Source organism: Muscardinus avellanarius (genome assembly GCF_963383645.1).
Source record: "Muscardinus avellanarius genome assembly, chromosome: 3".
NCBI classification, from domain to species: Eukaryota; Metazoa; Chordata; class Mammalia; order Rodentia; family Gliridae; genus Muscardinus; species Muscardinus avellanarius.
In genome coordinates this window covers 83,536,353-83,561,083 of record NC_137788.1, presented here as the reverse complement: position 1 = coordinate 83,561,083, position 24,731 = coordinate 83,536,353, and the positions used below count along the sequence as shown (strand labels likewise).

General features: G+C 40.5%; 1 protein-coding gene across 1 annotated transcript; it reads left to right on the top strand.

The window, feature by feature from the left end:
* Positions 1-3,247: 3,247 nt before the first annotated feature.
* DNTTIP2 (deoxynucleotidyltransferase terminal interacting protein 2) lies at positions 3,248-20,207 on the top strand (the record flags this gene model as incomplete). Its single annotated transcript, XM_080691474.1, has 10 exons — positions 3,248-3,340; positions 6,323-6,385; positions 7,759-8,253; positions 8,303-8,428; positions 8,911-10,403; positions 12,823-12,961; positions 15,279-15,374; positions 16,450-16,614; positions 19,108-19,217; positions 20,114-20,207. 10 exons carry the CDS (start codon positions 3,248-3,250, stop codon positions 20,205-20,207), a joined length of 2,874 nt encoding a protein of 957 aa, XP_080547600.1.
* Between the last annotated feature and the right edge of the window lie 4,524 nt (positions 20,208-24,731).

The following is a 24,731-nucleotide window of genomic DNA, read 5'->3' as shown; positions in this document are numbered from 1 at the left end:
CTGCAAAGAAAATAAACATTTTATTATCCACTTTACACAGAACTGAAAATTTTTAGATATTTATGATTCAAATTCTAGTACTGGCCATCGTCAAATGGGTATACTCTATTAATAAAGTGGCACAAAATTAAAAAAAAATAGCTTGGAGGTAGAATGCCCCTGGGTTCCATCCCTAGTACCACTAAATAAATAAATAAAATAAGAATAAAAAATAGGGCTGAGGGTGTAGCTCCGAGACATAATTCCCCTAGGTTCAATCTCTAATAGCACACACACACACACACACATTCTTATTGCATGGTGAAGCAGTTTATATGTAAATTTATAAATTCAATGAGAATACCTTCAAAGACTTGTTACCAGAAAGGAATGAGCCAGGCATGGTGGCGCAAGCTTATAATCCAGAAAAAAAAGAAAAGAATAGCATCTTTGGGGGCAAAAGCAGGTAATGTTGGCTAGAAACATCACATTAAACTTGGAGGTAGAATGCCCTTTGGTTCAATTCCCAGTACCACACAGAAAAAAAAATTTTCAATTCATTTTGATGTGTATGAGATATTTGTTTTGCAGCACTGGCGATTGAACTCTGGGGCATTCTACCTCTGAACTAGCCAGACATGGTGGCACATGCTTATAATTCCAGTACTTGGCAGGCTGAGACAGTAGAATCCGGGTTTGCAGTCAGCCTCAGCTACCTAGTGAGGCCCTCTGCAACTTAGTGAGACCCTGTTTGAAAATAAAGATTAAAAAGTAGGGCTGGGGGTGTAGCTCAGAGGTAGAATTCCCCTGGGTTCAATCCCTAGTACTGCAAAAAAAAAAAAAAAAAACGTGCCCAACTCTACTAAGTACATCAGGATGTGGCCTTATGCAGTTCCAATGCTAGAGAAGTGAAAACCTTTCATGTGTTTCCTCAGCAATGTCTAAATTGTAATGTGACATGATTTTGGTGAGTCTGTGGGTACACTGTACATAGAAGGTTCATGGTTTACAATAATTTTTACTTGTTCTCTCCTTTTGTTTCTTTGCTTATTAATTCATGAATTCTCCTTTTAAGTTCACTTTTTTCCTTAAGTATGTTCTTAGTAATTCTGTTTTCAAAGGTTATTGCACAGTAAACTTCGTAGGTCCCATTTGTCTAAAAATGTTTATTTTTATTTAATCCTCAGTGATCATGGACATTATAGAATTCTATTGTCTTCCAGCACTGACTCTTGCTGGTGAAAACCTGGATTTCTGTCCCTAGCAGTAATCTGCCCTTTCTCTCCAGTTGCTTTTTTTTTTTTTTTAATTGAAAACTTCAGGCCAGAAGTGGTGGTGCACACCTGTAATCCCAGTTGGGAGGCTGAGACTGGAGGATCACATGTTTGAGGCCAGCCTCAGCAATTTAGCAAGGCTCTCAGCAACTTAGTGAGACAGTCTCCAAATTAAACATAAAATAGGGCTGGGGGTGTAGGTTGGAGGTAGAATGCCCCTTGGTTCAATTCCCAGAAAAAAAGAAAAATTTTCAATTCCCAGAAAAAAAGAAAAATTTTCAATTCATTTTGATGTATATGAGATATTTGTTTTGCAGCACTGGAGATTGAACTCGGGGGCATTCTACCTCTGAACTATACCTCCAGCCCTATTTTTTATTCTTTATTTTGAAGCAGGGTCTCAGTAAGTTGCAGAAGTCCTCATTAAGTAGCTGAGGCTGACTGTGAACCATAATCCTCCTGGCCTCAGCCTCCCAAGTACTAGGATTACAAGCATGTCCAATTACACCCAGCAATGTGTACAGAATTATAGCAAAGGAAGAAAATTAAAATTGTCTGCACAGCTTTCTAATAGCACAAAAAACATGAATCAAGACATTGATAAATGGACAATCAAAATTTAAATATTTTTATTTGAAAGATACTTTTAAAAATGAAAATGTTAAGTCAGAGTTGGAATATATGAAACATGGATAAAAAAATAAATTTAACAATCATTTTTACTTAAACCATGATTCAAAGGAAAGCATCAAGAAAGAGGAAAGACAAATCACAGAATCGAAAAAATACTTGTAATATGTAAAGAGCTTTTACAACCTAATAATAAAGCAACTAGACAAACCATCAGAACACCTTTTTTCCAAAGAACATCTGAATAGCCAGTTTGAATATTTAAAGATAGCCAGGCATGGTGGTGCACACTTGTAATCCCTGCCCTTGGGAGGCTGAGACAGAAGGATCACACAGGTTCAAAGCCAGCCTCAGCTACTTAGTGAGACCCTGTTTCCAAATAAAATATAAAACAGGTCTGGGAGTAAAGCCCGGAGGTAGAAAACCCCTGGGTTACACCCTCTGTAACACACACACACACACACACACACACACACAGATCCTCAACAGCTGGGTGTGGTGGCACATGCTTGTAATCCCAATACTTAAGAGACTGACACAGGAGGGACACAGGTTCAAGGACAGCCTTAGTAAACAGACTCTCATCAACCTAGGGAGACCTTGTTTAAAAATATAAATAAAATAGAGATGGGAGTATAGCTCAAAGGTAGGAATTTCCCGGGGTTCTACCCCAGAACCACAAAAAAATAAGAATAAAAAAAAAAGATGTTCAAAATCATTAGTAATCAGGAAATGCAAATTAAACCACTAAAATAACTAAAAAATATATAAAATCACTAAAATAACTAAAAAATAAGCCGGGCGTGGTGGCTCATGCTTGTAATCCCAGCATTGGGGAGGCTGAGACCAGAGGATTACAGATCGCAGACAGCCTCAGCTACTTACTGAGGCCCTCTGCAACTCAGTGAGACCCGGTTTCAAAATAAAGAATAAAAAATAGGACAGGGACTGTAGCTCGGAGGTAGAATGCCCCTGGGTTCCATCTCCAGACCCGCAAAAAAAAAAAAAATCTATATATCTATATATCTATATCTATCTATACACACACACACACACACACACACACACACACACACACACACATACATATATATAAACTACTATGGAAAACAATTCGGCATAAAATTAAACATGTACTTACCATATGACACGATAATTTCATGCCTAAATATTTTTTCATGAGAATAATAGATTTACTCATAATACTTGAAAACTAGAACCAACTCAAGTATCTATCAACAGTTGACTGGATAAATCCATTGAGGTATAGTCATACAATAAGACACCAATTGGCAGTAAATATACAATAATGTGGCTGAATCTCAGAGACATGCTGAGTGACAGAAATTAGACACAAAGGGAACATGTTGAATTACTTCTGTACAAGAAATTTTGACACAGACAAAACTGCTGTACTATTCTGTTGCGGCATCTGCTGCCTTGAGGTCTCTGTTGCGGTGTGCCAGGGCTGCAGTCTCATGTGAAGACTTGATGGCTGATCTGCTTCCAAGCTCACTTGTTTGGTTGTGAGCAGGACTCACCTCCTCACGGGGTGTCAGTCTGAGGGCCTCAGTTGCCCCTGGTTATATCCAGAAGCCTCTCTCAGTTCCTTGCTGCATGGTTCTCTCCACAGGCCCGCTCACAGATACAGCTGGCTTCTCCCAGAGGGAACGATCAAGAGAGATCAAGAAGCCAGCTTTTTTTTTTTCTTAACATAAGCTTAAAAGTGACGCTCATCATTTTTACCCCCATCATTTTTGCCACGTTCTTTTCATTATAAGCTACTAGGTCCTGCCCCCTTAAGGAGTATGAAGGCCAGGAGATTGGATTGCTGAGGGCCATCTTACAGATCGAAGTTTTAAGATTTTCTAGTAATGCAGAATGACTAGGAATACTACGTATTTTTAGCTAGCTCATGCACTAAAACAGTAATTTTTTGGCCAATTCCTAAAATTCTAGAGATTTGACCCTTCCGTTTAAGGGTTTGTTTTTTTTTTTGTTTGTTTGTTTTTTGGGTTTTTTTTTTTTTTTTTTTCGTACTGAGGATGGAACCCAGGGACTGTCTACCTCTGAGCTACATCCCCAGCCCTATTTTTTTTTTAATTTATTTTCTTGGTGGTACTGGGGTTCCTGGAAGTCCTTCTACCTCCGGGCTACACTCCCAGACCTATTTTATATATTTTTATTTGGAAACAGGGTCTCACTGAGTTGCAAAGGGCTTAAGTAGCTGAGGCTGTCCTCGAACCTCAATCCTCCTGTCTCAGCCTCCCGAATGCTGGGATTACAAATAGGCGTCACCATCCCTGGCTTTTATATTCTTTATTTTGAAAGAGTGTCTCCACTGAATTGCAAAGGGCCTCCCTAAAGTAGCTGAGGCTATCCTTGAACCACGATCCTCCTTTCTCAGCCTCCCAAATGCTGGGATTACAAGTATGCACCACTATGCTCAGCTTATTTTTTTTTTTTTTTTTTTTTGGTGGTACTGGGGTTCCTGGAAGCCCTTCTACCTCGGGGCTACACTCCCAGACCTATTTTTACATTTTCATTTTGGAAACAGGGTCTCCTAAGCCAGCGCGCGGCTGGCTTCGAACCTGCGCCATCCTCCTGTCTCCGCCTCCCAAGCGCGGGGATAACAAGCGTGCGCCACCACGCCCGGCTTATTTTATCTTTTGAAACAGGATTTCCCTAGGTTGCTAAATCTTGTTAAATTGTTGAGGCTGGTCTCCATCCTGCAATCCTCCTGTCTCAGCCTCCCAAGTGCTGAGATTTACAGGTGTGCACCAAAAAGCTTGGCTGCCCTTTTTATTTTTTATTTCAATTTTTTATTTATTTTTTATTTTTTGCAGGTCTGGGGATGGAACCCAGGGGCATTGGACCTTCCTGCCCTATTTTTTATTCTTTATTTTGAAACCGGGTCTTACTGAGTTGCAGAGGGCCTCACTAAGTAGCTGAGGCTGTCCGCGAACCGCGATCCTCCGGTCTCAGCCTCCCGAATGCTGGGATTACAAGCATGCGCCACCACGCCTGGCTTCATTTTTTATTTCTGAAACAGGGTCTAGCTAAACTGCCGACGGTTTAAGTTGCCAAGGCTGTCCTCGAACCTGTGATTCTCCTGTCTCAGCCCCCCAAGTACTCTAATTACACATGTGCACCGCCATGCCCAGCTAGCACTACTGTATTTTTATACTGCATTTACCTAAAACTGATTATTTGGCCAAAATGCACATTGGATTAAAAAAAAAAAAAAGTAGGCAAAGAACAGAACAGATGTGGTAAGCCCATGCAAAACAAAACCAGAACACATTTTGCCTGTGGTCAACAGACTTGATAGACTAGCTCTCTTTTCTCATATTATGAATAAGTACTAACTTTTTTTTTTTTTTTTTTGGTGGTGGTACTGGGGTTCCTGGAAGCCCTTTTACCCCTGGGCTACAACTCCCAGACCTTTTTTTTTTTTTTTTTTTTTTAAACAGGGTCTCTTAAGCCAGCGCGGCTGGCTTCGAACCTGCACAATCCTCCTGTCTCCGCCTCCCAAGCGTGGGGATTACAAGCGTGTGCCACCATGCCCGGCAAGTACTAACATTTTAAGCTTTAATGTTTTATGTTTATTTCTTGACCTTATAGTTTAAATATTTTGGGAGTTTGGTGAGCTTTTTTCCCCCTTTTTTCTTTTTTAATTTGAAAGAGCCTATGCTTACAAGTAAATATTACACACTGATTTTCTAATTTCTCCTATTTCCCTAGAGCCCACCCGTGTCATCTTAATTTCTACTTTAATGCATTTGCCCAAGTTAAAGCTGTTACAGAAATTAAATGAGTGAATATATTCAAAATACTTAAAATAGTATCCAGCATTTAGTAAGTACTCAATACTATTATGATTGATGCAATTCTCTGCTGCTTTGAATTCCACTACCCACCTCCAACTGGCTCACTTTCCTTCCCTCCATCTTAACCGCTCCACTTAACCTTTTCCTCTTCTCTTCTGCTTCTTACAGTCTCGCTACCACTTGGCCCTACTAAAAGTCCTTCTTTTTGTTCCTTACCTCATTCCAAGAGTCCATCTAAACCTACTCAGTCTTCTGAGACAAATCACATACTTATGAAGATCAGGGTTATCAAAAATCCCTTCCTCTTTTCTTCTCTCTTCTAGAATTTCCTTGCATTCACGTCTCTGTTTCAAGTATCAGTTCTTCCCTTTTGCCTTAAAGGAGCATGCATTCTTCTGTGGCTAATCCCACCTTCTCTATTTCCTATGCAGTTCTTCAATTGGAATTAAGCTCAGCTACAAGTAGAAAATCTCCAAAGAATTCTGACTATAAAAATCTGTTTTCAGGGAAAGAAATATATAGAAGTAGTGATGAGAGCTATTACGGCAACTCAGGTTGTCAATAACACTTTTTTTTTTTTCCTTTTTCACTCTTATGCCTTCTCTAAAGCATATTCTGCATCCTCCTGACACAGAATTGCTGCCTGAAGAACAGAAAACAACTCTCCTGGAAGTAAAGTGAAATTTAATAAATTAGGGAGAGTCTACTCTCCTTTAAGACAACGTCCCTAGAACTGTACATTGAATATACGTTGGCCAAGCCGTGGTCACTAAAACATCTTGCTTCAAGGGAAACTGAGAAGAGCTATTCAGCCAGGGGACAGTGTGCCTGCTGAAAAGGGAGTGTTGTGTCTTTAAGAAAAATATTAGTTTTCAGCTGGGAGTGGTGGTACATGCTTGTAATCTCAGTACTTGGGAAGCTGAGACAGAAGGATCTCAGGTTCTCAGCCAGTCTCAGCTACTTAGTGAGGCCCCTGCAACTTAGTGAGACCCTGTTTTAAAATAAAGAATAAAAAATTGGGCTGGCTTTGAACCTGAGCGATCCTCCTGTCTCAGCCTCCCAAGAGCAGAGATTACAAGCGTGCGCCACCACGGCCGGCTTTTTATTTTTTGAAACAGTCTCACCGAGTTGTGAAGGGCATAAGTAGCTGAGGCTGTCTGCCAACTGCGATCCTCAGTTCCTGCCTTCCGAATGCTGGGCTTACAAGCGTGTGCCACGCCCGGCCTCCTATTTTTTTTTTTTTTTTTTTTTTTTTGAAACAGGGTCTTACTGAGTTGCAAAGGACCTAAGTTGCTGAGGCTGTCCACAAACTTGTGATCCTGTCTTGGCTTCCCAAACGCTGGTATTACAAGCTTGTGCCACCACCACGCCTGGCTCCAATAATAATTTAAGTATTTTCTCAATCCCCTAGCATCCTCTCAAACATTCTTTCTCTACTCTTTATATTAAAATTAAAAAAATTTAATCTTGGCTATCCTCTTCCGTTTACTGCAAAAACCAAAAACTTTATCCCTCTCCTTTACTGATTTTTTTTACATTTCTGTTTATTCTTAATACTGAAACACCATCTCACTTTTAGGGTACATAGCTTCATAAATCTCTAAGTTCTTGGGGGACACTAAACACATCCTTTTATCCCAACCAAGTCTTTAAACCTTATTTTACTTATAATTAGCTTCATACCAACACACAAGCACACAATGAAAAGGAAGCAGGCCGGGCGTGGTGGTGCACGCTTGTAATCCCAGCATTCGGGAGGCTGAGACGGGAGGATCGCGGTTCGCGGACAGCCTCAGCTACTTAGGCCCTCTGCAAGTCAGTGAGACCCTGTTTCAATATAAAGAATAAAAAATAGGGCAGGGGTGTAGCTCGGAGGTAGAAATGCCCTGGGTTCCATCCCAGATCCGCAAAAAAAAAAAAAAAAAAGCACAAATAACCAAACGCTCGTGACTGCATCAAGACCTTTAGAATTCCTACTGAACATCGATTGGAAAGTGGAGTGAATGATGCGACTTTCAGGTCTGTTCCAGTAAAATGGGGACGAGGGCCTCCGGGACCTGCGACCGTCGCTGCCTCCTCGGCACAGCCTCCCGCGCCGGCGCAGCCGCGACCCGGGCCCCAAGCTCGCGCACGGCACGGGCCCGGGCCGGGCCGAGACGCGGCCGAGTTCTCGCGAGGTCCGAGATCAGCGCGGGAAACTCCCGCGAGGCCCTGCTCTGACGCACATCCGGCGCGCCGGAGCAGAGGGAAGCCGTGGTGGCTGTTGGGAGTCGGAAGATGGTGGTCACCAGGTCTTCACGGGCTCGGCCCGGGGACCAAGTCGCGTCGGCTGCAAGTTCCCAGCAGAAGGTAGGGGGTCCCGGGTCGCGCGCGCTCCCCCGCCGCCTCCGGGCCGCGCTCAGGGGCTGCGGCGGCGCAGAGGGCGGCGCGGGGCCGTGGGAGGGCGTAGGCCGGCCGCAGCCGCGGCGTACGGGGCCCTGCGCCTGCCCTGGCGGGGAAAACTATCTGGGCTTCACTGCAGTCTTTTGCGGCGATTCTTAGTATGTCATGGAGGCTAGGTAGCTGTCCTTCGGTTGTTCACCTCCGCAGTGCACGTGCAAGCTCCGGCCGTCTAAGCCTGTTGCCCTACCAGGATTAATTCCGGCCACCCTGCGCAAGCGTCATTTATCGGGGTGGAGAGGAAGACATCGTTTTCACGTGGGAAGCCTGGCGTTGGTTGGCCCAGCCCCAACTACTTCTGACTTAGGGAGAGCGGCAGTGACGCCGCCTGGTGGCTGGTCACCCGCTGCCATATTCTTTGGATACTGTGATGTGAGGAAGCAAGCAACTGGGGGTACAAGACGAGGAGAGTGGCCACTTGCATCATTTTTAGTGTAATTGTTTATGAACGATAACATGTTCACGAACACATCTTTATTTAGAGTTAATATTTTCTCTGTCTTACTCTGTATATGGGATCTGAATGTTTTTCAGTGGAGAAATTTATCTCTCAGTTTTTATTTGTGAAGTCAGATACAGAACTAAGCTAAGGCACATAAAGGGTTGGATTCAGCATTTGGATTTTAATCTTTTTTTTTTAATCTTGATTATGGATTTTTTGTAGTGTCCTCTTAAATTTTGCCCCTGGAGGAAGTATTTCATTTGCTTTGCCCTTCCCATCCCTATCTAAATTATAGTGTGTTTTCATTGGGTTGCAGAGATCTGCTGAAGGGATTCAAGCACATACGGAAAGCAGAAAGGAATCTAAATCTAATGACCAAAATATTGCTGAGTCACAAACTGCTGGGAAACAAAGTATAATCCCTGGAACTCCTAAAACAAGAAAGAGGACGAGCAGAACTACTGGCTTACTAGCAGAGATAACTGAACCATCTGCTGATGGGGAGACTTCTGAAGCAGAGTCAATTTGTTCTTCTGTGTCTGAGATCCAGGAGCCCATTCTAAGAATAACTAGGAGAAGGCAGATCATAATTGCACCCAGCCCTGCATCCAGTGTTAGGAAGAAGCAGATAATAACTCCAATAAATGAACCTCTCATTGAAGAAGTTGTCTCTGAAGCAGAATCTAATGTTTCAGATATCTCTAGAATTGTGCCTTCCTCAGAAATAGCAAGAACCAAAAGAAGTAAAGCTAAATCTCTAACAGATCCAAGCCAGGAATCAGATGCAGAAGCTACATCTGATGCAGAGTCATCATGCTCTGGAATTGCAACTAGGAGATCAACCAGGAATATACTGAGGAAATTAAAAGCACAAACTGAAAAGAAAGATACTAACATTGTACCAGGAAATGAAAAGCAAATTGTGGCTACATCTGTGAATTCAGAAGATATTAGATGCAATTCTCAGTTACCAACAAAATCACCTCGGGTAAATAAGCCAACTTTCTGTAATAATGAAATTTATGTAAGAGAGGAAAACCAGACTGATTTGGATAAAGAAGACAACAGAATACTAGCTGAGGGAAAAGAAATTGAGAAAAGTCTTCAGTCTAAGAGCCATTCTGAACTTCAGGACACTAGCCTTCAGCAGTTAATGTCTCAGAAACATTCAACCCCACAAAATAACAAAACCACATCAGAACACTTAAATTTCAATGGTGAAGCTATAATGAAATCATTAGCTCAGTCATTTGCAGTTGTGGAAATGGACAGATGGAGTGAAGAAAGACAGAACACCATGAAAACAGACTTGACAAAGCTCAGTGTTAGCGGTGGTAGTGATGATGAAGATTCCACAAGCACAGGTGTCCGTGAAAACAATAGTACACGGCATGTAGATCTTGAATGTGATACAAAACTGTACAGGTCTGAGCTCAACACTTCTCAGGATATAGGTGATTCTGTTTTATTAGTTCTCAGCAGTGATGAAAGCCAACAGTCTGAAAACAGTGACAATGAAGAAGATACTCTGTGTTTTGTTGAAAATAGTGGCCAAAAGGAGTCAGTAAGTGGAGGCTTGGAAAATATGTCATGTGATAATACCTTGTTTGTTATTGACAAAACTCCTGGATTGAGTGCTGATAAAAATTTTTACTTGGAAGAGGAAGATAAGGCAAGTGAAATTACCAGTGAGGAAGAAAAAGAAGAGGAAGAAGAGAACGAAAACAGTGAAGAACTGTCAGACAATGACAAAAATAAAGATGAGTTTAGTGATGAAGATGACATACTAAATAACACAAAGTCTAAACTGTAAGTTTTGTGTGTGTATGTGTGTATGGTACTGGGCATGGAACCTGGGGGCTTTCTACCTCTGGGCTATACTTCCAGACCTATTTTATATTTTATTTGGAAATAGGTTCTCACTAAGTTGCTGAAAGCCTCACTAAGTAGCTGAGGCTGGCTTCGAACCCGTGCGATCCTCCTGTCTCAGCCTCCCAAGTGCTGGGATTACAAGTGTGCACCACCATGCCCAGCCCTAAACTGTAAGTTTTTGTATGTGACTGCAGGTGGTACTGGGGATTAAATTCAGGGGCATTCTACCTTCGAGCCATATCCCTAGCCCTATTTTATCTCATTTCATTTCATTTACTGTTGTTCTGGGAATTGAAGCTTCCAGGCTATACTCTCAGCCCTATTTTTTTATTTTTTATTTTTAAACAGGGTCTTGCTAAGTTGTTGAGGGCCTCACAAAGTTGCTGAGGCTGACTTTGAACCTAATCATCCTTCTGTCTCAGCCTCCCAAGTACTGAGATTATAGATGTTTGCCACCACACCTGGCTCTATATGTCCATTGTAAAATTGAAAAAATAAAGTATGAGAAAAATAATCACCTATAACCCTATCCATTATCATCAAAAAGTTCTAATTTGGGGGCAGGCGCGGGGATTACAAGCGTGCACCACCACGCCCAGCTGTATCTGCTTTTTAAAAAGACTGTTTAGCTGGGCAGGGTGGCACATGCTTGTAATCCCAGTACTTGGGAAGCTGAGACAGGAGAATTGCAGATTTGGGGCCAGCCTCGGCAGCTTAGTGAGGCCCTCTGCAACTTAGTGAGACCCTGTTTCGAAATAAAAAATAGGACTGGGAGTGTAGCACAGAGGTAGAATGCCCCTGGGTTCAATCCCCAGTACCGCAAAAAATTAAAAAGACCATTTGATTACATAAGTAGAAATCTCATGTAAATATAGTAGGAGCTCAAACCAGTGCAGATTCTGATTTGGTAAACCTGAGGTATGACATATTTTTTAAAAGCTCCTTTTTAAAAAAGACTCACTGATTAGGAGACACTACCAAGTGCCCTTAGTTGCCCAGGAGAGAATTCAGGTTTTAATAACTTGGGAATTCAGAGTAGTAGAATGTATCTTACTTGTTTTAAGGCTGGACGTTTATTAACTCTACCTTTATATAAAATTGAGCTGAATTGCCTGATATATTTCCTCCTCTTTTCTGTAACTATTAAATCTCTTTATGGCATCTATCGACATTATATAGCCTAATTCTTTTTAAGAAAAACGAGCCGGGAGTGGTGCTGCACGAGACAGGAGGATTGCAGTTCCCCGACAGCCTCAGCTACTTAGTGAGGCCCTCTGCAACTCAGTGAGGTCCTGTTCCAGAATAAAGAATAGGGCTGGAAGGTGTAGCTTGGAGATAGGATGCCCCTGGGTTCCATCCCCAGTACCACAAAAAAAAAAAAAAAAAAAAAAAAACTGGGAATAAGTTTGAATGGGGTTCTATAAAGTTTTTTTTTTTGTTGTTGTTGTTGTTTTTGCAGGTTTGGGGATGGAATCCAGGGGCATTTGACCTCCGAACTACACACCCTGCACTATTTTTTCTTTATTTTGAAACAGGGTCTCCACTAAGTTGCAGAGGACCTCACTAAGTAGCTGAGGATCACTAAGTAGCTGAGGATCACTGTCCATGAACAGTTATCCTCCAGTCGCAGCCTCCCAAATGCTGGGATTACAAGTGTGTGCCACCACGCCCGGCTTTTATAAAGCATTTTTTAATTCATTTATTTTTTACTATTTAACTTTTTCTTTTTTTCAATATTTTATTTATTTATTTATTTATTTATTTGTTTAATGGGTCTGAGGATGGAACCCAGGGGCATTCAACCTCCAAGCTACACCCCCTGCTCTATTTTTTATTCTTTATTTTGAAACAGGGTCTCACTAAGTTGCGGAGAGCCTCACTATGTAGCTGAGGCTGTCTGTGAACTGTGATCCTCAGTCTCAGCCTCCCGAATGCTGGGATTACAAGCATGTGCCACCACATCCTGTTTATTTATTTTTTTCATAATTGGTACATTGTAGTCATACGTTTTAGTGGAGTACAAGATGGTAGAGGCCATGCATGCACACTTCACTCATTTAGCCCTTCTCCAATTCCCTCTATAATTCATTATTCATTCTAGAGTTGAATGTACTAGATTCTTAAAAATACATTTATTCCATTGGGAGCTCATTGTAAAAATAAGATACACCTTGTCATTTCTGGAAGAAAAATACTTTTTTTTTCCTTGTAGTATGGGGAATTGAACCTCACACATTGTTAGCCAAGTGCTCTACCACTGAGCTACATTCCCAGCCCTAGAATACACGGTTTTTTTAATGTAATCTTTCCATTTTGATGTAATAAGTTGATCTTTAAATGAGAATTGCTTTTTCAGTCTGAAGCTGACAAGTAGCAGCATAGACCCTGGTCTGAGTATCAAGCAGTTGGGTGGTTTGTATATTAACTTCAATGCAGACAAACTACAGTCTAACAAGAGAATCCTAACACAGCTCAAGGAGAAAAAGAAAAATGAGGTGAGTTTATATGAAATCTCCTTCCTTTTCTAGAAGTGTTATTTCTAGAAATGTTTAGTCTTTGGAAAAATATTGATTTTCTATGGTAAAATTACAGTGACCTAATTTCCTTTTTTTTCCTGTCTTGCTAAAACTATTTTTTAAAAATACGGATTCCTAGCCAGGCTTGGTGGCTCACACTTATACCAGTACTTGGGAGGCTGATATGGATTGCACACGTTCGAAGCCAGCCTCAGCTATTTAGTGAGACCTTTTTTCCAAATAAAATATAAGAATAGGTCTGGGAGTGTAGCCTGCAGGTAGAAAGCCTCTGGGTTCCATCCCCAGTACTAAAAAATAAATAAAATAAAAATACATATCCCTCTATAAAAAGATGATGTTGAAAATTAAATTAACTTGGGATCAGTGTTTCTCTTCTATTCACCATTTACGATCCCAGGATTCTATTTTCTTCTCTTTTCTTGCTATACTTTTAGTTCTTAACTGTTCTCAACCCTGTCGAGAATCTAAAAGTTCTGAGTGCTGCCTCCCTCACCTGGAAAAAAATGTGTATTTGCATGTAGATACAGTTTTTTGCCTATAATTTCAGAAGGAATTAGAATAATCTTACCCAAATCTTTAGCTTAGCCAACATCTTGAACTGGTTTCTTTCAAGGTCTATATTTTCTAACCTTGATGACTCAACTTCAGAACTTTGAGTCTAGGAGTCTGTTCATTTAGATGTGCTCAGGTACTTTATTTATTTATTTTTCGGGTCTGGGGATGGAACCCAGGGGCATTCGACTTCCAAGCTACACCCCCTGCCCTATTTTTTTATTCTTTTTATTTTGAAACCGGGTCTCACTTAGTTGCAGAGGGCCTCACTAAGAAGCTGCGGCTGTCCGCAAACCATGATCCTCAGGTCTCAGCCTCCCGAATGCTGGGATTACAAGCGTGCGCCACTACGCCCGGCTGTTCAGGCACTTTATCTGCTAATTTTTCTCCTCCTCTTTCCTACCTGAACTAGCTTCTCCCTCTGTGCTAATTAATGACATCAAAGTCTCTTTCCCTTTTGTAGTCAATTATCCAGCTTTGAGAATGATGCCTTCCTAATTTTTGAGCCACTCTCACCTGGTAGTATAGACCTTTATTTTTCACTTAAGTTACTCTAGTAACCTTACAGTCTTGCTTTCATATTCTTTGTTTTTCAAGCATCCCCAAACTTCATATTTCTCTTTCTGAGACAAATCTGCCATGATTTTCTTCTGCTTACATCCTTTAGTGCTTCCTGGGAGCCTTCAAGTTGCCTCTCTGTTACTACTTTTGACTCTACCTGCTTTGTTCTTACCTTGCTCTTTCCCAAACCAATGCAGTTCTACCTTAGGAAACATTCTTTTTTTTTTTTCCTGAACTAGGGATGGAACTCAGGGGCATTCTACCTCCCAGCTACATCTCCAGACATATCTTTATTCCTTATTTTGAAACAAGTTGTAGAGGGCTGTCTGGGAACCTATGATCATCCTGCCTCAGCCTCCCAAGTACTGGGATTACAGGCTTGCACCACCCATGCACAGCTTGGGTTACATTCTTTAACATAACAACCCCTATGCCTTGGCCTCCCTTTCACCCCAGTATAGATCTGATTTTTTTTTTTCTTTTGATGGTACTGGGGATAAAACCAAGGGGCATTGTACCTCCAAGCTATACCCCCAGCCCTATTTTTTTATTTTTATTTTCTTTTTTAGATTTAATTTTTTTAATTGGTGCATTCTATTTATACATCATAATGGGGTAAAAAACTTGTGTAGGCATAAATGCACATATCACCCAGCCAGCCCCCACCCAGTTCTCACCTCACTCCCTCCCATGCTTGGTTTAGTGGTTGACTTTGATATGAATAAGTACATCATGTGCTTTAAAGTGTGTAAGATCTGACACAGAACAAGGTCTTAATTATGTATTAAATAAATGTTGCCTCTAAGCTGGGTGTGGTGGCACACGCTTGTAATCCCAGCATTTGGGAGGCTGAGACAGGAGGATTGCAGTTCGAGGACAGCCTCAGCTACTTAGTGAGGCCCTCTGCAACTTAGTGAGACCCTGTTTCAAAATAAGAATGAAGAGCCGGGCGTGGTGGAGACCAGAGGACTGCGGTTTGTGGACAGCCTTAGCTACTTAGCAAGGTCCTTTGCAATTCAGTGAGACCCTGTTTCAAAAATCAAAAGACTAAAAACTAGGGTTGGGGGTATAGCTTAGAGTTACAATGCCCCTGGGTTCCATTTCCAGCACTGTACAAAAAAAAATTTGTTGAAAAAGTTATATGAAAACCATTTTTTTATAGCTTTTACAGAAAGCCGTCATTACTCCTGATTTTGAAAAAAAGGATTGTGTCCCACCATATAGTGAGTCAAAACATCAACTTCAGAAAAAACGCAGGGTAAGTACATTGACTTTCAGTACTTAGAATGTTTACTGTTTGTATCGTCAGATAATGAAATGTAGTTGTACAATTAAACTACATATAATTTATTGATTTATAGCTATATATATATGGTTCCAAAAAAATTATTACAGATATCTAAGGCTCATAAAATACGGTTCCATTAACACATTTAATATGAATTTTTATACCTTTGCAGCCAAAAGTGTTGCACACAGATATAGCTTTTTTTTTTTTTAATGTGCCTTAAAAAACAGTGACAGCCAACATACTGGTTCACTGTCTACATTATCTTGACTTTTAAGTATTATTTACTAAAGACTAGGGACTCTGTTGCAGTCCTGTCAGGAATTTAATGTAACCAACTAAGAACTGGTCTGTTTAAATCTGACAAAAATTTTTTAATCTAACAAATGAGAGAAGAGAAACTATTTTACTTAAATAATGATTGTTTCTGTCTGCTATTAAAACTCATAAGCATAAAAGTTATCAGGGAACTTTGAGTAGAGTTGAGGATGGTAACTTAGTAATGTCACTAATCTGTGGCACCCTGGCAGGTGGTAGGCACTGAATAAATATTTTTTGTATAAATGAAACAAAATACCTGCTAGGAATTTTCAGAAGAATAACAATTTTGTTTTATTTTAGAAATAATATAAATTTATGGACTAGTTTGGAGTAAATGGCTTTCTGAGACACCTGGGTGACTAAATAAAAATGTGTTTGCTGGAAATGGTGGCAACATGCCTGCAATCCTAGCTACTTGGGAGGCTAAAGTAGGAAGATTGCAAGTTTGAGGCCAGCCCAGGCAACTTAATCAGAACAAGACTGAGGATCTAGCTTAGTGCTTGGGTTTGATCTCCAGTACTGCAAGAAGAAAATTTAAGGAGCCGTTCTTTATGAACATAAAATCTGGATTGAATTTATTTTTAAAGAAGATTCTAGAAATGAATCCTTTCTATAAAGTCGCAATTTTAATTTTTTAAGTTTTTCTAAATAATTTTAGAGAAAATGAGTTGTAAATGTTCTTAGTTTTACGAATGTTAGACTTTAATTTTGAAATCTTTTTTAGAAAGAGCGAGAAAAAACAGCAGGCGATGGCTGGTTTGGTATGAAAGCTCCAGAATTGACAGATGAACTGAAGAATGATCTAAAAGCCCTGAAGATGAGAGCAAGCATGGACCCAAAAAGGTTCTACAAGAAAAATGATAGAGATGGCTTCCCTAAGTATTTCCAGGTACGAACAAACAGAAGAGTGGTTATATTCTGGTTATATTCCAAGTTTTACTTAGAAAAGTAGTGTAGTGCTCTTTCTGTTTACTAAAATAGGTAAAATATATATACTGCATACACCTGATATGTGGACCATATTAGTTTATGCCATGTAATAATATCTAGAACACAATTCAGACAGCCACCAGCCTGTGATGATTTCCTTCTAAAGGACCGTGTTAAAAATGGAACCTGGATTTTCAGATTAGCTCTCTAGACTTACTGAACTTAAGGATCAGTAGCTAAGTGCAAGAATAGTACTAGCCTAAGAGCCAGCGTCCATGTAGGTTGGGGAGAGAAAGAGCGAGTCATTTGTGCCAGTCCCTTTCTCTCTTCAAGGTTGAGGAATACCCCCCTGCAAATTCTGGAAATCATTAAAAAGTTGCTTTTCTAAGTGTTTTCTCTCTGGCTTGGTGGCCCAGGCCTATAATCCCAGTACTTGGGAGACTGAAACAGAAGGATCGCAAGTTTGAGACCACCCTCAACAGCTTAGTGAGACCATGATTCAAAATAAAAGTCTGGTTGAGGGTATAGTTCAGGAGTAGAGCACCCCTGGGCTCAGTCCTCACAACCACATACACAAAAAAAGTATTTTCTGATGAAAGTTCAGTTTGTTCAACCTCAAGTTCTCATTCTTCACTGCCTATTGTCACTTTTTTGGATTACTGTAATAGTGTTTAGTCTCCAAGTTTGCTTTCCCTTCTAATCCATCTTTCATATTGTAGCCAGATGTGTTCTTTAAAAAAATGTGTTTATGTTACACCCCTGATGAGAAATTTTCAGGACCTACAAGGCAGTCTGTACCTCTTAATTTGGTCTTTCACAATCTGTATCCAAACCAGTTCACCAGTCCTTCTTTTGTTATATAGCCCCCTCAGCTGTTCTCCTTCTTAGAACATATACCAGTCTGCATTCTTTGACTTTGCATATGCTTGCCTCTTCTTTGCTTGGTAAGATTTTACCTATACAAATTCATGCTAAAATATCATCCTTTGTCAGTTTTTCCTTAACTCCTTTAGGTAGAACCTGGTCACTCAGTCTTCAGAGCACTGATTAGTGTTTTGTTCAGTGTTTTTTATGTTACACCTTAGTTTTTTAAAAGTTTCTTGTCTGGATCTTAAGATTGCAGGCCCCTCACTGGCAGAAACTAAATATTCAGTTGAATAAACTAAATGCAGAGCAGCTACTAAGTAGGTTCTAAGCTGATAGTATTTAGGATAACCTAGAAGATCAAATCAGTATGTAGAAGAATTTGCATATAAGCCTAGCATGATGACACATGCTTGTAATCCTAATACTTAGGAGGCTAAGAGAGAAGGATCACAGGTTCAAAGCCAGCTTCAGCAACTTGTGAGGCTCTCCATAACTTAGTGAGACCTTGTTTCAAAATAAGAATAATAAGCCAGGCAGGGCGTGGTGGCTCACACTTATAATTCCAGCACTTAGGAGGCTGAGACAGGAGGATTGTGTAGGTTTGAAGCCAGCCTTGGGTACTTAGGCTCTCAGCAACTTAGTGAGAACCTGTTTCTAAATAAAATATAAAATAGGTCTGGAAGTGTAGCTCAGAGGTAGAAGGCCCCTGGGTTTCATCCCCAGTACCACACACACACACACAGAAAAAAAAAAAGAATAAAAAATCAGAATGGGACTAGAACTCAGAGGTAGAATGCCCCTGGGTTCTATCCCTGCAACAACAACAAAAGAGTGAGAGAGAGAAAGAAAGAAAAAGAAATTGCATATAGTTTATTATATTGAGAAACTAAAAAAGTTTATAAGAACTGTTTCACTCTTCTCATTTACTGTTTACCATGGATTTAACTGTATGTTTAGCACTGAATTAATAAAAATGAAATTTAGAATCTACTATGTATATTTTAATGAAATGGCAGGCATGGTGTTACACATCTATATTCTAGTTCTTGGGAGGCTGATACAGGAAGATCACAGATTCAAGGCCAGCCTTAGAAACTTAGTAAGACCCATTTAAAAAAAAAAAAATAGGGCTGGGAGTGTAGCTCAGGTAGAATGCCTCTGGGCTCAACGTTCAGTACCAAGAAAATGTCATCAGTAGCACCAGTATGCCAACAAGTGATATGTTTTTGCTTAAAAAAATAGCAAGGCAGGCCATCCATAGTGGCACACACCTGTAATCACAGTACTTGGGAGGCTAAACCAAGGAGGATCATAGGTTGGTGACCAGCCTCAAGCAGCTTAGCAAGACTGTCAGCAAAATAGCAAGACCCTGTTTCAGAACACAAAAAGGGCCGGGGATTTAGCTTGAAGATAGAATGTCTCTGGCTTCAGTCCCCAGTACAGGGGCGGGGGGGGGCAAGATAAACTTGGAACATAGGTTTGTGTTTTCCACTCCTTTCTATAAATACACTGTTAATGCTACACTGTAGTATGGAAGCAACTAGGCATTAATATTGTATGACTTATTTTCACCAATTATTCATAGATTGGAACCATTGTTGATAATCCAGCTGACTTCTACCATTCACGAATTCCCAAGAAGCAGAGGAAAAGAACTATTGTGGAAGAACTGTTGGCTGATTCTGAATTCAGAAGGTAATAGAATTTATAATTTCATTTTCCATTGAGTATGCTTTTCTTTAAAATGTGCATAGCCAGGCGTTATGGTACACGCTTGTAATCCCAGTACTTGGGGGGCTGAGACAGGAAGATTGCGCAGGTTCAAAGCCAGCCTCAGCTACTTAGTGAGGCTCTCAGCAACTTGGTGAGACCCTGTTTCCAAATAAAATATAAAATAGGTCTGGGAGTGTAGCCCAGAGGTAAAAGGCCCCTGGGTTCCATCCTCAGCACTGCCAAAAAAAAAAGTGCATAAACTTGAAAATTTTCAGGTAACTATTATCTCATTAAAATGTAACCTATTAAATGTTAACATGAATATATATTTTCATGAAAGTAACTTAATGAAAATCTCTTTCATACCTGGCATAAAGACAGAGCCTCACATCTTTTCTGCAGGTAACCATCACATAGTTTCTGTGAAAGTTCACTGTATACTCAAAAGTAGTTTTTACCTAATAGATCTCTTAAAGGGGTCTTGTCCATAATTCACACTTTGAAACTATAGCTCTGTATGTTTTCTATGGTTCTAAGAACTATATATCATACTGTTTTTAGGTAAATGGAAACTTTGGTTTGCCTTGTTCTTTTTGCATTTTTATCCCACATTTACATCCTGTATTTAATGTTGCCTAATAGATGGATATAGTACATGGATCTTTAGCAAGCTCTGTGAGGGCGCAACTGTGGCTATGGCCAGCTTACCCAGCATTCTCTCCTCATTCCTAGCATGGCTCCTGACATGTTGACAACTTAGGATATATGTGGTAAACATGAAAATGCAAAAGTTCTGAGGCTTAGAACTCTTTCCTTAAGGTTGTATTAACTTCTAATGTATTGTACTTTAGAACATACAGGTTTGTTTTTCTTTTCAGATATAATCGAAGGAAATACTCAGAAATCATGGCCGAAAAAGCAGCAAATGCAGCAGGAAAGAAGTTTCGAAAAAAGAAGAAATTTCGCAATTAAGATTCACCAAGCAAAATACAGTATTTACATCTCCCTTTTATTTATTTGTTGAAGATCAAAATATCACACAATTTAATACAGATTGACTCAGTTTATATGGGGATTTCTATTTGGAAATAAAGTTGACTGACAGATCCATCATATGCCCCTCGGAATAAAAACAAGTTTGTGTAAAAGAGGCCCATCCCAGCTTAGACCATTTAAGGGAAAAAACCCTCAACTATTTTAAGATAATATTTTTTTATCACGTTTTCAATTCTTGATTACTTTATCCAGTCACAGTTGAAAACAAAAGAATGATAAAAGTTCTCAGAGCAAATATATGTTAAAATAGAACCAAAGAACCAAGTGAGATTATAAAGAAGCTTCAACAGAAACCTCCCTAGAAGACTTGGGGCAAGGATAGAAGATACATAAAAGCAGTTTTCCTTGGTTGGCAACTGAAACAGTAAACAGTTTTTTTTTTTTTTTTTGGTTATGAGGTGAAGTGGCCCAGCTTATTCTCCCCAATGGCACACGTATGCATCCTGGCTAAGCTATATTCTGACAAAGGAATGTTACTTTTATCAACATTTCTTGATGAATTGTAGCTCTATGTCATTATTTACTGGACCTCTGTTTTTCCAGCATACTACTGAGATTCAGTATTTGTAAAATGTATTATACTCTTTGGGTCACAAACAGCGTAGTAAATAATATGGTAGCCAACATTTGTAGGTGGCTAGGAAAACATTTTTTCTCTTTCCTTTTATAGAAAATTACTTTTATCTCAGAAATACATTTTGCCTTCTCTCTAATACAAGGATCTCATATGAGTGAATTAAGTATCAAACCAGAAAGAATTGTTGATTTAGCCTTTACTTTGCCACTAGAAGATGTTAGCAGAACATTTCAACTTGGGTACAAAACAATTGAGTACTCACTCAGGCTCAACGGGGAACTTATCTGACATAGTTTTCTGACTTGTGAATGCTACATGTTGAATTATTCCCTACTTCAGAGCTGCAGTTGTGACAGAAACGGTTTGAATACCTACTTTTACATATTTTATATTTTAATATCATTTTTCTATAGTCTCCATGGGTTCATTTTGTTATTTTTGGAAGCCATTTACTATAATTCAGGTGTGTGTGTGGGGGGGGGGGTGTTAGGGATTGAACCCAGGGACATTCTACCTCTGAACCATATGCCGAGCTCTCTATTGTGGTACTGGGGGTGGAACCCAGGGACTTCTACCCCCTGGGATATACTCAGAGACCTATTTCATATTTTTTTTCGAAATAGAGTCTCACTAAGTTGCTGAGAGCCTCACTAGCTGAGGCTGGCTTTGAACCTATGGGATCTTCCTGTCTCAGCCTCCCAAGCACATCCACCACCACGCCTGGCTCTCTTGTTTTCTAAACCAGAGTCTCACTAAGTTGCTGAGGCTAGTCTTAAACTGGGGATCCTCCTGTCTCAGTCTCCCAAGTACTGCAATTATAGACCTGTATCACCACACCTGACTCCTATTTTTAAATTTTAAAACAGTCTGGTGAGGCCAGGCTTGGTGGCGCACTCTTGTAATCCCCGCGCTTGGGAGGCAGAGACAGGAGGATCAAGCAGGTTCGAAGCCAGCCATGTGCACTGGCTTAGGAGACCCTGTTTCCAAATAAAAATGTAAAAATAGGTCTGGGAGTGTAGCCTGGAGGTAGAAGAGCTTCCAGGAACCCCAGTACCTCAAAAAAAAAAAAAAAGCCTAGTGAAAGGAAGTTAGGTCATTGGGGGTGTGCCCTTGAAGGGGATATTGGGACCATGGCCCCTCTACATACTGACTACAATGAGGAACAGTTTGCTCCAGTATATACTCCTGCCATGTTGTTCTTCCTGCCTTGCCTTGCCTTACGCCCAAAGCAGTGGAGATATGTGACCATGGACTGAATGAAACAGTCAAAATAGTCTTTCTTCCTTTTAAGTTGATCATCTCAGCTATTTTGTCAAAGTGATTAAAAGCTAACATGTCACTTAAGTAAGAGGGTTATTTTGTGCGGTTTTTTTGTTGTTTTGCATTACTGGGGATGGAACCCAGGGGCATTCTACCTTCGAGCTATACCCCCAGGCCTAATTTTTATTCTTATTTTGAAACCAGGTCTTGCTGAGTTGCAAAGGGCCTCATTAAGTAGCTGAGGCTGTCCATGAACTGTGATTCTCTCCTGTCTCAGCCTCCCAAATGCTGGGATTACAAGCGTGCACCACCACACCCAGCTAACTCAAGAGTTTTAACTCAGAAAATACCCTATTGAATCTGGGTGTGGTGGTGCAAACTTGTAACCCCTACTTGGGAGGCTTGAGACAGGAGGATCACAGATTCACAGCCAGCTTCAGCAAATTGTGAGGACCTCTGCTACTTAGACCCTGTTTTAAGATAAATATAATGCCGGGCATGGTGGTGCACGCTTGTAATCACTGTGCTTGAGAGGCGGAGACAGGAGGATCCCGCAGGTTTGAAGCCAGCCTCACTGGCTTAAGAGACCCTATTTCAAAATAAAATATAAAATAGGTCTGGGAGTATAGCCCGGAGATAGAAGGGTTCCATCCCCAGTACCACCAAAAAAAAAATAAAAGAATAAAATATAGCTGGGGGTGTAACTCAGAGGTAGACTGCCCCTTGGGTTCAATCCCCGGCACCACAAAAAAAAAGAAAGAAAGAAATTTCCCGGTTGAATATTCAACTAAAAATCATTATCAACTATTAACAAAGTATAGTACTAAAGCCCAGAAAGTAGGAAACTTCTTTTATTTTCAGTGATCCCAGCCTTCTACAAATATTTGCATTTCAAATTATAAAGTGGAGAGTTCATAAACATCAGTGATTCTGGGACAATACTCCTTCACACTGTTAAATCTGAAACACAAAAGCACATTCCAGATTAAGCAAAATTTTTAAAAGCCATAAATAGGAAAGCATTTAATAATCTAAGTACATTATGACCTTCAAAACTAAAGTCCAGAAAAGACTGCTAAATCCAAGTATATGAATTTCTATAAGATAATATAAAATCAGAAAGTAAGTAGACTAAGACAAGAATAGTTGGAAAACATCACAAAGCTGTTTCACTTACTATGTAAACAACCAACTCTAAAGTAAATTTCTTTTTTTTTTTTTTTTTTTTGGCGGTACTGGGGTTCCTGGATGCCCTTCTACCTCCGGGCTACACTCACAGACCTATTTTATATCTTTTTTTATTTGGAAACAGGGTCTCTTAAGCCAGCATGGCTGGCTTCGAACCTATGGAATCCTCCTGTCTCTACCTCCCAAGCGTGGGGATTACAAGCATGTGCCACCACGCCTGGCTAAAGTAAATTTCTTATAGCCATGATAAATGACTTAAGAACAGATACGTCACAGGAAAAAAAAATCATCCTGCTTGTCAAAGGATGCTCATAATAAAAGACATGAATTAAAACTACAACTAAATATTTTTCGCGTCTTGTTGCATGGAGGAGGGGGCACTGAGGATTAAATCCAGGTAAATTCTATGTCCCCAGCCCTTTTTTTTTTTTTTTTTTGCGGGTCTGGGGATGGAACCCAGGGGCATTTGACCTCCTAGCTACACACCCTGCCCCATTTTTTATTCTTTATTTTGAAACTGGGTTGCAGAGGGTCTAAGTAAACTGAGGCCTAAGTAAGCTGAGGCTGTCCATGAACCAGGATCCTCCGGTCTCAGCCTCCCCAGTGCTGGGATTACAAGTGGGCACTACCACTCCGGGCTCCTACTTTATGTTGAAACAAGGTCTCACTAGGTTGCTGATAGCCTCACTAAATTACTGAGTCTTACTTTGAACCTGCCATCCTCCTGTCTCTGGCTCCCAAGTACAGGGATTACAGATGTGCATGACATCCCTCAAAATTACCATGCTGGCCTCAAACCTACAATCCTCCAGTCTGCTTCCCACGTACTGGGATTATAGGTGTGTGCCACTCCCCTGTTCTCACATACTGCTGGTGAGAATAAAATGGGTATGATCAAGCCAGGAATGGTGGTGCATCCCTATAATCCCAGTATTTAGGAGGCAGAGACAGGAGGATCCCAGGTTTGCAGCCAGCCTAAAACCCTGTTTCAAAATAAAGTGAGGTGTGGTGGTGCACACCTGTAATCCCAATAATCCTACTTGGCATCATGAGACAGGAGGACTCAGGTTCAAGGACAACCTCAAAAAGTAAAACAGCCTGGCGTGGTGGCACACACTTGTAATCCCCGCGCTTGGGAGGCGGAGACAGGATCACGCAGGTTCGTAGCCAGCCATGCTGGCTTCAGGGACCTGTTTCAAAAATATAAAGTAGGTCTGGGAGTGTAGCCCAGAGATAGAAGGGCTTCCAGGAACCCCAGTACCACCACCCCCCCCCCCAAAAAAAAGTAAAACAGGGCTGGGGTTTTAAGTCAAAGGTAGGGCACATGCACACACACACACACACACACACAACTTCGACTTCAGGATATATCTCAGAGGTAGAATGAACCTGGGTTCAATCCCCAGTATCTCAAA